Source organism: Amblyomma maculatum, chromosome 6, assembly GCF_055883805.1.
Source record: "Amblyomma maculatum isolate TAMU_Amacu chromosome 6, ASM5588380v1, whole genome shotgun sequence".
NCBI lineage: Eukaryota > Metazoa > Arthropoda > Arachnida > Ixodida > Ixodidae > Amblyomma > Amblyomma maculatum.
In genome coordinates, this window is record NC_139349.1 from 11,944,752 (window position 1) to 11,960,130 (window position 15,379).

At 49.0% G+C, this 15,379-nt stretch overlaps 1 protein-coding gene across 1 annotated transcript; it reads right to left on the minus strand.

Annotated features, from left to right (window-relative positions):
- Window positions 1–4: 4 nt before the first annotated feature.
- LOC146185082 (neprilysin-1-like) lies at window positions 5–13,980 on the minus strand. Its single transcript, XM_084605873.1, has 5 exons — window positions 13,739–13,980; window positions 12,466–12,784; window positions 9,275–9,714; window positions 3,240–3,876; window positions 5–274 (listed from the first exon to the last, which is right to left on the minus strand). The coding sequence occupies exons 1-5, from the start codon at window positions 13,978–13,980 to the stop codon at window positions 5–7; spliced, it is 1,908 nt and encodes a 635-aa protein (XP_084461999.1).
- Between the last annotated feature and the right edge of the window lie 1,399 nt (window positions 13,981–15,379).

Consider the following 15,379-nt stretch of genomic DNA (forward strand, 5'->3'; position numbering starts at 1 on the left):
GAAATCAAGGTAGGACGGTGCACTTGTGCTCCGAGTACAGGGGGCTGCCCGGCCCGCACGAGAATGCTCGCCCGAAGGCGGGAAGCACAGCAAGCGGCTTGTTGCACAGATTGTGGGCGTCGGATCGGCCGCACTGAGTGTAGCACCAGGCGATGAACAGCAGTTGCTCGTCGTCCACCCGATCCAGGTCTTTCAGTCGCAGCTGCTTCGCAAGGCCGACGGCCCCCGTGAACGCCCGGTGCAGCACATTCACCGACGCGGCCCTTTGTATCACCTGCGCAAGGGCCAGAAGGGGGTCGCCTCCGCTGGCTATACATATTGCCGCTGTGCCTTACGCATTAAAAATAGTATAGAGCACCGGCCTTATCCAGGAGCCCTCAAGTACCCCATGATGCCACCGCAAAGATCAGATTCTTTGAGACTCAACACAAGATTCGGATGTGGTCGTCTTTCAGAACAAAGAAATGAACCCGAGAAACGAGAAAGAAGCAATTTACTTCAAGATATTTAGTCCACAGCTCTCTTGAGGGAATAACGTAAGTGTAGGCGTGCAGATGAATCTTGTAGTAGCGTCTTCTGCGCTGGTTTACCTTTCTTTGACATGTGCCAATTTTCCCGAGCTCACGTCTTGACTCAGCTTACAGCAGGGCGATCTAAAGTATTCGAGCCGAGGACGTGGCAGGTGAAAGTATAAAAGGATTACTTACACAGGCCTTGTTTAGAGGATGCAATATACCTTAGACCGATGGCGAACGAAACTGGCACAGTTATTTCGAAAGCAGCTTAATACTTTCGGAACGGATAGTTGTCTGCCAATTATCACCGTTGAGATTCAAGATATGCTGCATCTAGGGAACCAAAATCGAAAGCATTTTGAGAATGCGGTTGGCAGACAGACCCATGATTAAATGCACACCAGAGCGTCCGCGGTAATCATGCAACATCGGCGACATAAACGGCGAAAACCTTTTCCCATTTTCGGCCTCATAGTTCGGACATGACAGTCTTCATCAAAAATATACCGCCCAGAGGGCTTTCCTCTAAGCCTAGCTGTAACGGATGTCGTCGCTCTTCTCCAGCATTCATAATCTCGCTGGTAATCCTTGTCGTCACTTTCCTCGAACTTGTGTATTCCAGGGGTGCTTCCAAAAACGCCGTTGCGATGCTTAGAAGCAAACCTCCTTGGACTATACAATTTTATAAAGACTGCGTGCATAAGAGTCCCTTTAGCAAGCCAAACTCCACTACGAATGAGGTACAGTGGGCAGGACCTTTATGCACTACAAGTATCGTGTTCTCTCTATCTTTACCAGGCATGCTATATATACATTGGAGTTCTGGCTGCAATATTAATACATGCACGGGACTGCTTGGTCAGGATTCTGGGACCATTGTTTCAAATTATGATGCAATGCGGACTGTGATGATGCTACATTCGCGGTAAGCAGCCAAGACATCCGTGTTAATTAAAATTGGTTATTTCCCTATTTTATTGCATGATTAAGGAAAATGTTGCAAACTTAGCATGGGTACATATGAGGGGGTGAGAGGCAGGCAACGCCCTTCAAGTGAAATTTTGAGTGGGAAACCTGTACTGAGAATGTTTCTTTTTTCTCCGGAGATTTCGACCACCTGGGGTTCTTTAACGTGCACTGACATCGCACAGCACACAGACGCCGCTCCGTTTCGCCTCCATCGAAACACAGCCGCCGATTCGATCGGCGGCTGTGTTTCGATGGAGGCGAAACGGAGCGGCGTCCGTGTGCTGTGCGATGTCAGTGCACGTTAAAGAACGGCGGCTGTGTTTCGATGGAGGCGAAACGGAGCGGCGTCCGTGTGCTGTGCGATGTCAGTGCACGTTAAAGAACCCCAGTCGAATCGGCGGCTGTGTTTCGATGGAGGCGAAACGGAGCGGCGTCCGTGTGCTGTGCGATGTCAGTGCACGTTAAAGAACCCCAGGTGGTCGAAATCTCCGGAGTCCTCCACTACGGTGTCTCTCATAGCCTGAGTCTTTTTCTTTCTATAGTCTTTCTCTATAGTCTTTTTCGTGCGTGCTTTTTTATATATATATATATATTGTGTGTGTGTGTGTGTGTGTGTGTGTGTGTGTGTGTGTGTGTGTGTGTGTGTGTGTGTGTGTGTGTGTGTGTGTGTGTGTGTGTGTGTGTGTGTGTGTGTGTGTGTGTGTGTGTGTGTGTGTGTGTGTGTGTGTGTGTGTGTGTGTGTGTGTGTGTGTGTGTGTGTGTGTGTGTGTGTGTGTGCGTGCGTGCGTGCGTGCGTGCGTGCGTGCGTGCGTGCGTGCGTGCGTGCGTGCGTGCGAGTGTTTTCAAAGCTAGCTCGAGACATGCATATCGCAAAAATTTCTCCTCCCTTCTCCCTTCGCCCCCTCCTGAACCATCCCACACAAAATCAACTTTGGTGTGGCGTCGTATGATCCACCAACAAGCGGTGAAAATAAATGAAATTATAGAGTAATTAAAAAAAGAATGGTCATATTATTCCAGGTTTACTTCCACTTTCCACGCTACAAAATCAGCGAGCATACGAGCACGCACCTGGCTCATTTTGTGCTTCCCTTTTCAAGTGCGAATAGAAAAAGGCCGGAGACTCGACACACATATGAGCAGCTGGTTAGGTGGGTGAAGTGCGATTGCGCGCAAGTAACAAAATTTCTCTTACGGCTTTTTAAAAATTCGCGCCACAGAAACAGTGTGTATCAGAGATTAAAAAAGCACTAAAGTTAGTTTACAAACGAACAAACTCTAATGGATGCTCGCTTCGTTATTTTGTCCCGAGCAGAAAGAAATAAAAATTAGAAAGACGGAATTCTCGTGTAGTGCGCCCATCGCTTTCTGTGCCTGTTATCACTAAAGTCACCTTCAAAAAAAAGAAAAAAAACAAGACCTGCAAAAGCCGAAATTGATCAAATGCAGTGCAGGTAATGCGTTCAGCTGGGTGAAAACTACTAGACGCATCATGCAGTCGGACTAGACCGTGGTACTGAAGTTGCATGTCTAGCTGCCACCCAAAATTGCGGGACTCTGTTGTTATAGAACGCGTTGTGGACTACATTGCACGCCACTTTCCCTCCTGCCACTCGCTTCCACAACTTAATTAGGCCATCGAAGCCGAAGCAAGCCTCTGTGGGCTGAAAGTGCATCTATGGTATACTATATAGAAAAAGATAAAACCTGGAGGTTGAATCCTTCGGACCGTCCGGCACCGGGTGGCAAACGCACATCCAGCACGCAAGAGGCGTTGTCTATGAAAGCCCGCAGTGTGGCATTGTCCGACTGCAGAAGTGTATGGTAGAACAGCTCCGTGAATGCGTTCGCAATCTCGCTGCCCAGTGCACCGTAGTTCAGCGCGGGTGGAGCTCCCATGTGGTACAGAGGCACCTCAAACGCCGTGGGCAGGAACTCGAAGTGGCCGTCGCTGCGCAAGTAGTAGACGCGGAGGCTCTGGTTGGCCGTGAACCGCTCCATCGTGGTGTCGGCCGGTGTGCGGCGTCGCGCCTGGGTGGCGACAGCGATGTTGTCGAGCACGTCATTGGTCATGTTGGGGAACTCCTGGAATAACGCGTCCAAGGTCTCCGCGCTCTGGGCGTTCTTCACGAGGTTCATGGTGGACCCATCTGTGGCGTCCGCGAGCCACGTCACACCGGAGGCCAGCTTCCCGAATGGCGAGGATCGCAATCTTTTGCCGAACGACTGCCGGATGGTGCGCACGATGGCTGTCACGCCCCGAGTCTCGTGCTCTTTGATCTCGAGTCGAATGTATTCGGCGTAGAAGCTCAAGCCCATGTATATGTGCGCCAGACCAGCACAGAACTGCACGTGCCCTTTATAAGCCTCTGCGTCGCTCAGGTAATAATACCTGGTGGCAATGCAGAAAGAGAAAGTGCAATGTTTTCGGTATGTAACAGGACCAGGACGATTATAGCGAGAAACATTAGCCGAAACTGCACCCAGAGCATGTAAAATTCAACCGAGATTAGTTTTCTCCATCAGGCAGCTTGACGTCTAGGCATAACGGAAAGAGCCCTCTGACCAAAAACTGAGAGCAGACGTCGACAGTATAGCGAACGGCGTCGGCCAGTATGTACACGTATCAAGCAGTGGCACTTTTGGCCTGTCAGTTCTAGCAGCTATCACCTGCAGCGGAAAACATAGAGCAGAGGAAAATCGCAAGTGTTTTACAATGGCAATTAACTGTTGGGGCACGCTTTCTTGTTTTGCGCCATTAGGGCAACACGAAGGACAAACAAGCAGCGGAGGGAGCACTGCGCTTGCCTCTACTAGACGCACTGCCGCATTTTTAGTATAGTAACAGAATTTAGGGGTCTTGCGCGCCACGGACTTCTCATATCCTCTGTGCGCAGCAACCTGAACTTGTGGGCCAACGGCGAAACTACAGTCGCGACCAGAATGAAGCATCGGCAGCGCGCGACTGCCATCTCAATGCGGCCGTGACATATCGTGCTACGCCATTCGTGCCTCTTCGCCAAGAGGGCACCACAGAATGTCGCATAGTCAGATACAGCATAACGGCGAATCCCAGACGGCGATTGAGAGTAGCTCTGCGAAGCCGATAAGGAGCAAGATGTCTAGGGACACTATACAGGTCCATACCGTCGTGCTCAATCAAAATTCGGGATCAGTCAGGACAACTTTCAGAGTAAAGGATGGCTATCTCATACCACCCAAACCATCAAAATAACGGCGAATCATATCAACCGCGTGATCAGGCGCATCACTAAACACCGCTATGGTATAAGAGAAGAGGACTCACTTCAGCTTGTGCATGATGCCCTGTAATCAGCCGGATTGCATACCCATTCCGCTTTATTTTGTCAATTGGGTGCCGGACGACATAAGGTCTCCCCATCATACTTCTAACGAAAGGCTGAGTTGCCAGTTCTGAGTTGGCTGTTTTCTGCCGACCGAAGCGAGAACCTTGGGCATGAAGCACCGGGAACAAGCTCAGCTGCGGATTTTTACATGAAGGTCCCAATGCCGGTCCGGTCTCGGCCGCATTACTTTTGACGGTGGCAAGCCTCTATTGTATAGTGAATTTCCTACTGCTGGATATATATATTTTCTTGTCAGCGTCTCGTGTGTGTGTGTGTGTGTGTGTGTGTGTGTGTGTGTGTGTGTGTGTGTGTGTGTGTGTGTGTGTGTGTGTGTGTGTGTGTGTGTGTGTGTGTGTGTGTGTGTGTGTGTGTGTGTGTGTGTGTGTGTGTGTGTGTGTGTGTGTGTGTGTGTGTGTGTGTGTGTGTGTGTGTGTGTGTGTGTGTGTGTGTGTGTGTGTGTGTGTGTGTGTGTGTGTGTGTGTGTGTGTGTGTGTGTGTGTGTGTGTGTGTGTGTGTGTGTGTGTGTGTGTGTGTGTGTGTGTGTGTGTGTGTGTGTGTGTGTGTGTGTGTGTGTGTGTGTGTGTGTGTGTGTGTGTGTGTGTGTGTGTGTGTGTGTGTGTGTGTGTGTGTGTGTGTGTGTGTGTGTGTGTGTGTGTGTGTGTGTGTGTGTGTGTGTGTGTGTGTGTGTGTGTGTGTGTGTGTGTGTGTGTGTGTGTGTGTGTGTGTGTGTGTGTGTGTGTGTGTGTGTGTGTGTGTGTGTGTGTGTGTGTGTGTGTGTGTGTGTGTGTGTGTGTGTGTGTGTGTGTGTGTGTGTGTGTGTGTGTGTGTGTGTGTGTGTGTGTGTGTGTGTGTGTGTGTGTGTGTGTGTGTGTGTGTGTGTGTGTGTGTGTGTGTGTGTGTGTGTGTGTGTGTGTGTGTGTGTGTGTGTGTGTGTGTGTGTGTGTGTGTGTGTGTGTGTGTAACTATAAACGAGGTTACGTGAGGCCTTAACTTCGTTTTCGCGTACATAGATGATCTCGTCCCAAGCTCCTCCGAGGATGATCACGCAGCTCACCTGCGCGCCCTTCTCCGACGCCTTGACGAACACGGCCTCGTTATCAATACGGGCAAGTGCTTTTTCGGCGTCGCTACAATCGTTTCTAGGTGATCTTGTCACTCCACAAGGTATCCGGCCTCTCGACAGCAAAGTAAAGGCCGTTCAAGATTTTTCACCCCTATATCACTTAAGAAGCTCAGGGAATTATTGGGCCTTCTGAACTTTCATTGTCGCTTTCTCCCCAAGTGTGCAATTTCCTGAAGCCTCTAACTGACCTTTTGGCTACCAAAAAGATCCAGGTGCGCCACTTGAGTGGACTGCATGTTGACACTGCAGCTGCATTCGCTGCTGCGAAGAACGCGCTCGCAGACGCCACTTTTCTAATACATCCCGTTCCTGACGCTCCCCTTCGTCTTGTCACTGATGCATATAGCATTGTAGTCGGCGCACTACTTGAGCAGCACGTTTCTAGCTAGCAGCCTCTCGAGTTTTTCTCACAAAAGCTAAAGTCACCAGAGGCTAAATACAGCACCTTCGGTCGAGAACTCCTCGCTGTGTACCTTGCCATCAATCATTTCCGCCACTTCTTGGAAGGTCAGGACTTTCACGTCGTCACAGACCATAAGCCCTTGACGTTTGCCTTCCAATGGAATCACAGCACCTACATTGAAAGCGAGATTCGGCAACTGTCCTTTATCTCCGAGTTTAGAGTGGATCTTCATCACGTCCATGGGCCGGAAAATGCTTATGATGATGCGCTTTCCAATGTACGTGCCATGACGTTCGACTCACAAGTGGATGGAGGAGTTAGCAGCCACACAACGCTACGACCCACAGCTACATCACCTTCGTTCCTCGTCCACACCCCTGTCCTTCGCTGAATGTCCGCTGGTTTTCCTCCACGTTGATTATGTGCGAAACATCCACCCTGGTATTCGTGCCACACAGAAGCTGGTTACATCGCGCTTTCTTTGACCGAGCATGAATGCCGATGTCCGTCGCTGGTTACGAACCTGCCTTCAATGTCAGCGCGTGAAAGTTCAACGGCATAATGTCACGCCTGTTTCTCCTTTTTGGCCTCCCGATGTGAGGTTATCCCACGTCCACGTAGACACTGTTGGACTTCTTCCGTCATCACGTGGGGCCTCATAACTGGTCGCATGTGCGGATCGTTTCACCCGCTGGCGTGAGGTTATGCCCATTTCTGACGCTAGGCAGAGACAATTGCTCCGGCCTTCATGGCCGGCTTGGCGTCTCGTTTCGGCTGTCCGTCTGCAGTCGCCACCGACGGCGGTCGCCAGTTTAGTCGGCCCACCACATCCTGGGCGTCCGCCACATTCATACGACCGCCTACAATCCTTCGGTAAATGGCATAGTAGAACGTCTTCATCGCCAACTCAAGGCTGCCCTTACCACTTATCAACCGAGGGAAAGCTGGTCCGACAATCTTCCCCTCGTTCCTCTGGGCATCCGCTCAGCAATAAAGGCTGACTTGGGCTACTCTTCTGCTGAGCTGGTCTATGGCTTTCCCCTGCGACTTCCTGGGGAATTCTCTCCTTCGTCCCATTCTCTCATCTATGATGCTTTACCCTACCTCCGGAACACATTTCGACACATCGCTCCGGTCATCCCTGCTAATCGCCACCCTCAATCTGTGTTTGTGAGCCAGGATCTGAACTTCTGCAGCCAGGTTTTCGTTCGCTGTGACCATGTCCGTAATTATAATTGTAAAACAGCGCGAACAATGGTGGATAAGAAGGAGAAAGACACGGAACGAGCGCTGACTCTCAACCAAGTTTTTAATGCCATCACTTAGCGCTTATAAAGGAAAGACACAATGTACATTCTACCATGTCCGTCCTCCCATAAGACCGGCCTACAACGGACCGTTCCGTGTGCTCTAGCGGGCGACGAAGACATTCACCCTAGGCTGAAACTTGCCTATATTGCCACTCCTCCAACCTTGACCCCTCCACTCACTCTCGCTTCGACTCTGCCGAATCTGCCACCAAACTCGTCCACTGCATGTTCAGTTAGGATCTTGGTCTGCGCTAGTTGCTTCATAACTATCACTAAATAAACACAACGCGAAGAAACAGGACACAGGAAGAAGACACAAGACGGGACTGGCGCTGACTACCAACTGTGTCCTGTTTCTTCGCCATGTGTTTATCTACGGAAGAGGGGGGGGGGGGGGAGCTCTGTAGCGCCTTTCGTGCCGCTTATCGCAAGCCACGGGCAAAGAAGATGTTGGCGCTAAGTGCCTCAGAGTGAGTAGTGCAATAAAAAAACAGTTCGAACCCGAATGCTGTCGGAGCTGGTTGTTCCTAGTCTTAGCTCCGACACCCTCACAGTCCTCGGATTGCACGCACAATACTTTCGACAAATTAGCAGTTTCTCATCACAGAAGATGACGCAGATTTCCAACCATCGTGGTTGGCAGGAAGATCCTCAAAAAGTGTATGCGCCCAGCACTAATCAGACAACTAGGTGTCACCAATGTCAAAGCATATGCACCATGAACTGCACGTAGGTTTCGGCACTACTATGTTTCAGCAACTGCTGTTCACGCGCGACACAGGGAAATCTGGCCTCCACAGATCTGGGTGCCTTACTTCCAAAGTTGACCCGCATTTTACGTGTTCAGCGTAAAAAACTCACTAAAGAGATAATGCTGAGAACATCGAATGCACATTTAGCAAAATTGCTACCAAAAGTACAGTCATGACTAACGCGCTTCCTGTCTGCTTTTCTTTCAATAACTGCTCACGATGATTATTACCATCGCGTAATGCAAGATTCATCTATCAGCTGTTTGCAGGAGTGCTTATTAATTACTAATGCAGCGAAGCCGGTTAGAAAAATCATACAGGATTGGCGTCCCCGCATATGAAGAAGAATAAAAAGGTAACAGCAAAATCCAAACATTAGGCTTCGCGATCAAGCCAAGCATCGGCATTGCTGTACAACTGCAAGTTCACCTGCAGACACACTGGTCACCTGACGGAAAGACCGCAAAATGCCAAGAAGTCATTGATCCCCATGACAGCTTCCCATCTCCCATTCCGATCGATGAGCACGTACACTCTCGGTCACGATTCTTTTCTTCTCGTTGAACATGGCGCCTCAAGCCGCATCTTACACTGCTAAAACTTTTCTCCTTCTCGGATGGAGTGCGGTAACGTCACTACGTTCAGACCACTCAACGTGGCAACTTGCAGTGACTTCATGTTTTATGTATTTGTGTTCTGACCAATCACCGTATGACTCCTGTTTCCTTCCCTTGGCCCTCCGTTTTACGATGACGCCACAGAACTGAGGAACATGTCATTAACCGCTATCGACGCAAAATGAAAAGCGCGTCCTCTTGCAGCACCTATACAAACCTGATGAGCTCCGCGTTGGAAAGCAGCGCCATGACCTGTACAGTAGCCCAGCCAACGTAGTAGGTCATCTGCGGCTCGCCCACATCGGCCACCAGCCCGAAAAATGCCGAGAAGAACTCGCGATTCTCCACGGTGAACAAGTAGCGGCCGCCGGCCGGCAAAGTATCGTTAAAGTGGGACGCCAGCTGCTCCCGCCACACGGAGAGGTTCGTCAAGCCCTCGGTCATGAGCACCACCTGATCCAGGCTGGCGTTGGGCAGCGAGTTAAAGTAGTGAGCCTCGTAGCTTTTCTGAAGGCGAGGCACCACCCATCGTTCCAGCTTCATCAGCTCTTCGAAAGGCAGAACGCTCGTGTTTGGCCTCCTGAAAGCATTCGACATCTTGTCGAAGTACTGGCGGTACTTGTCTTGGCCAGAACTTCCAAGCATCGACCGCCTCCGCTGCACGCAAGGTAAAGGCAGCAGATGTGTTAGTACTCATCATTCGCAAGGGTTTGTGACAAGCCACTATTGTAAGATACTTTTGTGAAAATATTGATGAGAATGGTCTTATCTTCAGATGAGTAGCAAAATCTCGTTTTTGATGTCTCTCCTGCGCTCGCAAAGTTAACACTGCCGCAGGAAAAAAAAACAATTGCGTGAGCGGTGTCATTGTGCAATCTTACACAATACGAAAAAATTGCGTTCGTAAGCAATTTCCCGTTGAGAACATGCGCTTGCACAAAATATTTTGGTGTGACCAATTTTTCGGAGGTTCCTGGCAGATATGCGGAAACTAATTCCGAATGTCGCCCATCTAGCACGTTCCGATGGATAGAGGCTGTCCTACGCCGAGCTCAGATTGCCGGCTTATGTCACCAGCGAGAATATGCCTCCTGGTAAACCCGCGCTCATACCCGAGGTCTAAGTGCCCAGTATGCCCAGCTAGAGGCATGAAAGAACACGGACACACTGCGACATTGGATTTGAAGTGCTTTTCTAGAATATCTCAGGAAAAATTAAGGTTCTGGCTGTTTCTTTGCAGACTAAACCTCGCGACCACTCCTCCTAGCAGAAGAAGAGGACACTAGTCTCCTTCCCTTACCTACATAGGGTGCATCATATCTGCCGCAAGAAATAGGGGACACAAACTCCGCCTTACGGGGATTACGCGATAGCGTCCTTTTCATTTTGCTCATAATATAATTCAGCGAAACTAATTATCAAGGTGCTTTTAATTTTAACACGAGCCATTTTAACCTATCCAGTGAATAGATGTTACTGCTCGCGCGCTCAATTGGGTGACGTGAGGAGTTGTTGAGTCAGTTCGTATCGCCGAAATTTTCAAATGAATATATGGCCGCGTTACGTGGAAAAGGCTATGGAAAGGTCTGCTTCAAGTATCTCTGCCAACGCCAGTTTATCATTATGTTTATATTTTTGGGGCCAGAAAGCGACGTGCTCAGAAGAGGCAAAAGAATGCCTGTGAGGTCTTCAGTGAATTCTCCTTTTTTCACACGTGCTCTTCCGATGAACCCGCAGTTACAAAGCAAAGGTCGTTTTGTACCTTGGTCGGTTGACTGTATAATATGTTTAAAAAAGTAGAGTCAACAGAGCATATCGCTCTTGACTCCCGCGATGCAGTTTTTCTTTAAAACGTCCTGAAGATTTGCCCCTAAGACTGTTCTGAATCCGCTTGCTGTCAAGACGATCCAAGTGGAGTGCCTTGGGATCTTTTAATGTTTCTATGCATGCAGAGTGTACGGTGTACTCAAATGAATGTCAGACATGCGCATTGCTGTTCGTCCTGCTCATCCCTGTTTCATTACCAGTGTGATCTAAACAAGTTAATTTTTCGGAAAGCAAACTGCTCAACCTGGGTGGCTACTTGTCTTAGACAAATTGAAATCATTTAATCCATTTTTCCACCTACACTGGCCAAAAAATGATTAGAGTTTTTAGTGTCATGTCAATTAAAAATCTTTTTCTTGCTTGTGTTCCTGCTGCCAAGTGTGTAATAAAGTAAAAAGTACCTTTCGTGTACGTCAGCAGCGTGCCTGGCTCGCAGCAGGGTGACTGGGGCTTCGAAACCAGCCCTGATGTTTTTAAGTTTTGCTTTAATTTCTTAATACAGTTAAATCGTTCGAGAATTCGACGAAAGTTTATTCACATTTACATGCTATATCTTAATCACTTTTATTTCATGAGTGATGTCACATTTAACTCGAGCGCTGCGAGAACTCCCACGCAAGGTCATGTGGCCGTGACGTCTGTTCCTGTCGACCAATCAGGATTATTCGGTAACGGCCAACGACGACGTGAATGCCGCCATTTATGCGACAAGGGGCCCTTGTGCTTTCGCATGAAAAATGCCGGACGCTAGTTCTGGTCATTTGCTTACTAGTTTTACAGTGGATTACACGGTAGGAGCCCTATACATCTCGGTGAATGTCTTATTTCCCACGCAACAGGTGCCTAATCTTTCAGGACTGCGATGACGCCTTTCTCACGGACCAATATTACATGATCGTTCTTACGTGTGTCTGGCACCATGAAGGCCATATACAAAGAAAAATGTGACTCTGAGTTTTCCAAGCACTGTTTCTCCTCTGCGAGTGATTTTCTGTTCTCAAAACAACCAAATCGAGGCTTCCGGCAGCAGCGCTATCTGAAAACACAAAGGAGCCATTTTCCGACAGCTGATGGAGCGCAATTAGCCCCCCGTTTTGCACCTTTTATACAAGACAGCGTAAAACTGAACTTAGTGATCTTGGCTTTCCTAAATTTGTTCGCTGTTTTCAGGTAAAACTAAGCAGCGCGATATTACGATCTCCCCTGTTACGCGACGCCTCTGCTCCGAGTTAATCTAGATCAGTGCGAGTCTTTACCGTGCACTGAAGTCGCAAATCACACAGGGCGCCTTTCGCTATTCCTCAGCATTCGCTGGAGCGAACTGGCCGCACTGCTGTGTACGAAGAATTCCAAAGTTCCAGCCTTTCCTTTAAGAAGGCGGAATCACATGTCCCCCCCCCCCCCCCCCATTTTTTTTTTTAGGGTTTTCCAGTGTTCTTTAAATATCTAACAACCTATTTGCAATGGGAATCGGGAGGCAAACGTCACTATACAAGCACTGAATTTTTTTTTTCCCCCAAATTGACTGGGCCGGACTGACGAGTGCACTGAAGTCGGCTGAACAGAGTAATCGAGCAAGACCTGCAGAGTGAGGAAGTAGAGTAAAGACGGCCGCACTGTGAACAGGCCAGGTTTGTCCGTGAGGAACTCGATGACCGCTCCCCAATTCCAGGCCGCTGCCATCCAGAAGAGTGTGGGCAGGAGCCGCGCCGAGGTGCTCATCTCGGGCCACAGCACACCGGCACGAGCTAGTAGAGCCCGAACAGCCCCAAGGTCGCTGCTGCGTTCCCTGTAGATCTTACGGCAGGACTGGAAGAATTTGGCAGCCTTCTGTATTGCTGTCTGGTGCTCCGGTGGCACATGCATCCTTCCTATCTTCTCGGCAACCTTCTTGATGAATCTGAGTAGGAGAGACGCAGCAAGCGATGGGCTGTTACCTTGAGCCTTCCAGCGCTCCATGTAAGGTGCCGGAGATGAATGTTTCTCGGCATATCTTCTATGTGCTATTGCGCCTCATGTGGGACTCTGTTCCTCGAAGCGAGAAGAGAGGGCGACTGCCAAGGACCACAATTCAGGTGCGTACATTCGGAGAAGACGTTTCGATTCCTACTCCAGGGCAATAGACACGCCATGCAAAACTTAAATATAGAGGAAAACCCCTAGGCAACGTTTAATTATTTGTCATTTTCATAGTGCTCGTGCATTCTTTTCGTTCTTATATTGTGCTTGTAATGAAAAATCGCATGTATTCACTTCGTTGCATTTATTGACCCCTGAGCTGACATTCTGGATCTCTCCTATATGGAACATATAAAGCAAAACCACCCAACGAACAATGAAACGTTTCTAGTTTCAATTCTGCGATTTACGATGATATTTCGGGCGCACGTCATTGACACTCAGAACCATAAGCATATCAATTCCGGAGGCCGTGGGCATGCAGAACTAGAACATTACAAACTCGCACTTGCATCTGCATTTCTTTTCAGTGAGAAGTGCTTTCAATGAACGTTGCCGGCTCCCCGCTGTGAAATACAGCGTCAAAACTGACAGACTGGCTTCGAGAAAGGTCACGAGGTACTGTGACAGCACTTTCACTGGGGGAAGAACTGTTGACCACCGCAGTTTGCCACAAGGTGAGTAGAACAGCAGTATAGTACTGATAGCGACGTAGAGATTTATGTCACCTCCCCATGACTGGAAGTCTGGGGCCGATTACCCTTGCGGCAAGTGTCTGAAGGGATAAAGACTGCTTACTGAGGAAATAATGGCCATTCCGGCGCAGTTACACCTTGAGGGATTAACCACCGGCGGTAGCTTTAACAGGTTCCGGATAATAACAAGCGGCGCTCACTCTTCGTACATAGTGTCCATCACGGAGCGGTAGCGCCTGGACTCCCAGCCGGAGCAGACGAAGCGATGGAAGTCGTTGCACGGGTCCACGCTGGTGTTAAGGCTTGCCGCGAGCAGCTTGCCGTAGTGGCGGCACGCCTCGGTGTCGCACACTGTGGAGCCCCGGCGACTGAGCAGCACTAGCAGCGCGACGACCAGCACCTCCGTAGCCAGCGCACCCCAAAGCAAGCACTGGCTCGTCATCCTGTCTCCCGGTAAAGGAACTGTGAGCGCTGTAGTCGCATGCGTCTCGGGCGTCAGCACAGACCTGTCCAGCAGTTCCCGGAGACGCGAGGCATCGATGTGCTTTTGATGCCGGCGGGAAAATGCAGCGCAGACGATTAGTGCTCACAGCCAAGAGGGACCGCACATACCAACATATTTCAGAGCAGCGTTTGCACATTGGACGAAATTATAGTTGACGTCTCTATACAGCTCTTCAGCACTGCATGGTATACACAGCGGTATCGACTCAGACTCGAGACATCACTGGGCCTTTCAATTTCGTTTTCTCGGCTTCTTTGATGTGCCCACGGAAGCAGACATATACTGCATACTACACCTGTCCTTTCCTGTGAACCAATTTATTATTATTATTATTATTATTATTATTATTATTATTATTATTATTATTATTATTATTATTATTATTATTATTATTCACTGTGTTTCCTGTCATTTCACTGTTCTGTTACTCGTGAGGCTTCCTTCGGACTTGCACGCAGTGCCTATATGATCTCGCGTTCAGAGACCGCTGTGCTAGAGCCTAACTCTTCACCTTCGGATCGGCCAAAGTTTCAGGCAGGGCACGTGTACGACTTAAATTTTTCAGTAATGGTTTTGGTTTGCTATGAGAGACGCCATAATGGAGGACGCCGTAGTGGAGTACTCCGGAAATTTCGGCCATCTGGGGTTCTTTAACATGCACTGACATCGCACAGCACACGGGCGCCTTGCTTTTCGGCTCCATCGAAAAGCGGCCTCCGAGGCCGGGATTCGATCCCGCACCCTTGAGAACAGCAGTCGAGCACCGTAACCACTGCGCCACCCCGAATGCTAGTGAACAAGGAAGGTTACGCGGCAGAAATACATAATAACAATTAAAACACTAAACCAGTAAAATCGATTTAGTAATGTGTACTCTTCTTCAGCATGTAACCAACTCCGAAGCTATTGGCTGTCCTGAAACTTCATGTTCTATATCGATACTTTAGGCCACAAGCCGACAACTCGCTATCCGGGGAACTGCATTTCCGAGGCATTTTAAGACACTCTTCCCGTAACGCTTCTGGCATACAAATCACTAGTTAGAGCCAAATTAGAATGCACATCTCCCATCTGGTCTACGAAAAAAGGATACATATCTAAGTCACTTGAATCACTTCAGAACAGGGCAACTAGATTCATTCATTCGTCCTACTCTTTTGACATAGTATATGATCTTTAAAATCGTGCAATCCAATCTCCAGTTCCTTGCTCATCGTCGCCGCATTACTAGTTTGTTCACCAAACTGTTTTATCCTGAGGTAAGGCAGGAACCTTAAATTTGCGAGCACCCACCACGCATCTATCTTCGAATCGGCCATCAGCAGCATCTCGCGTC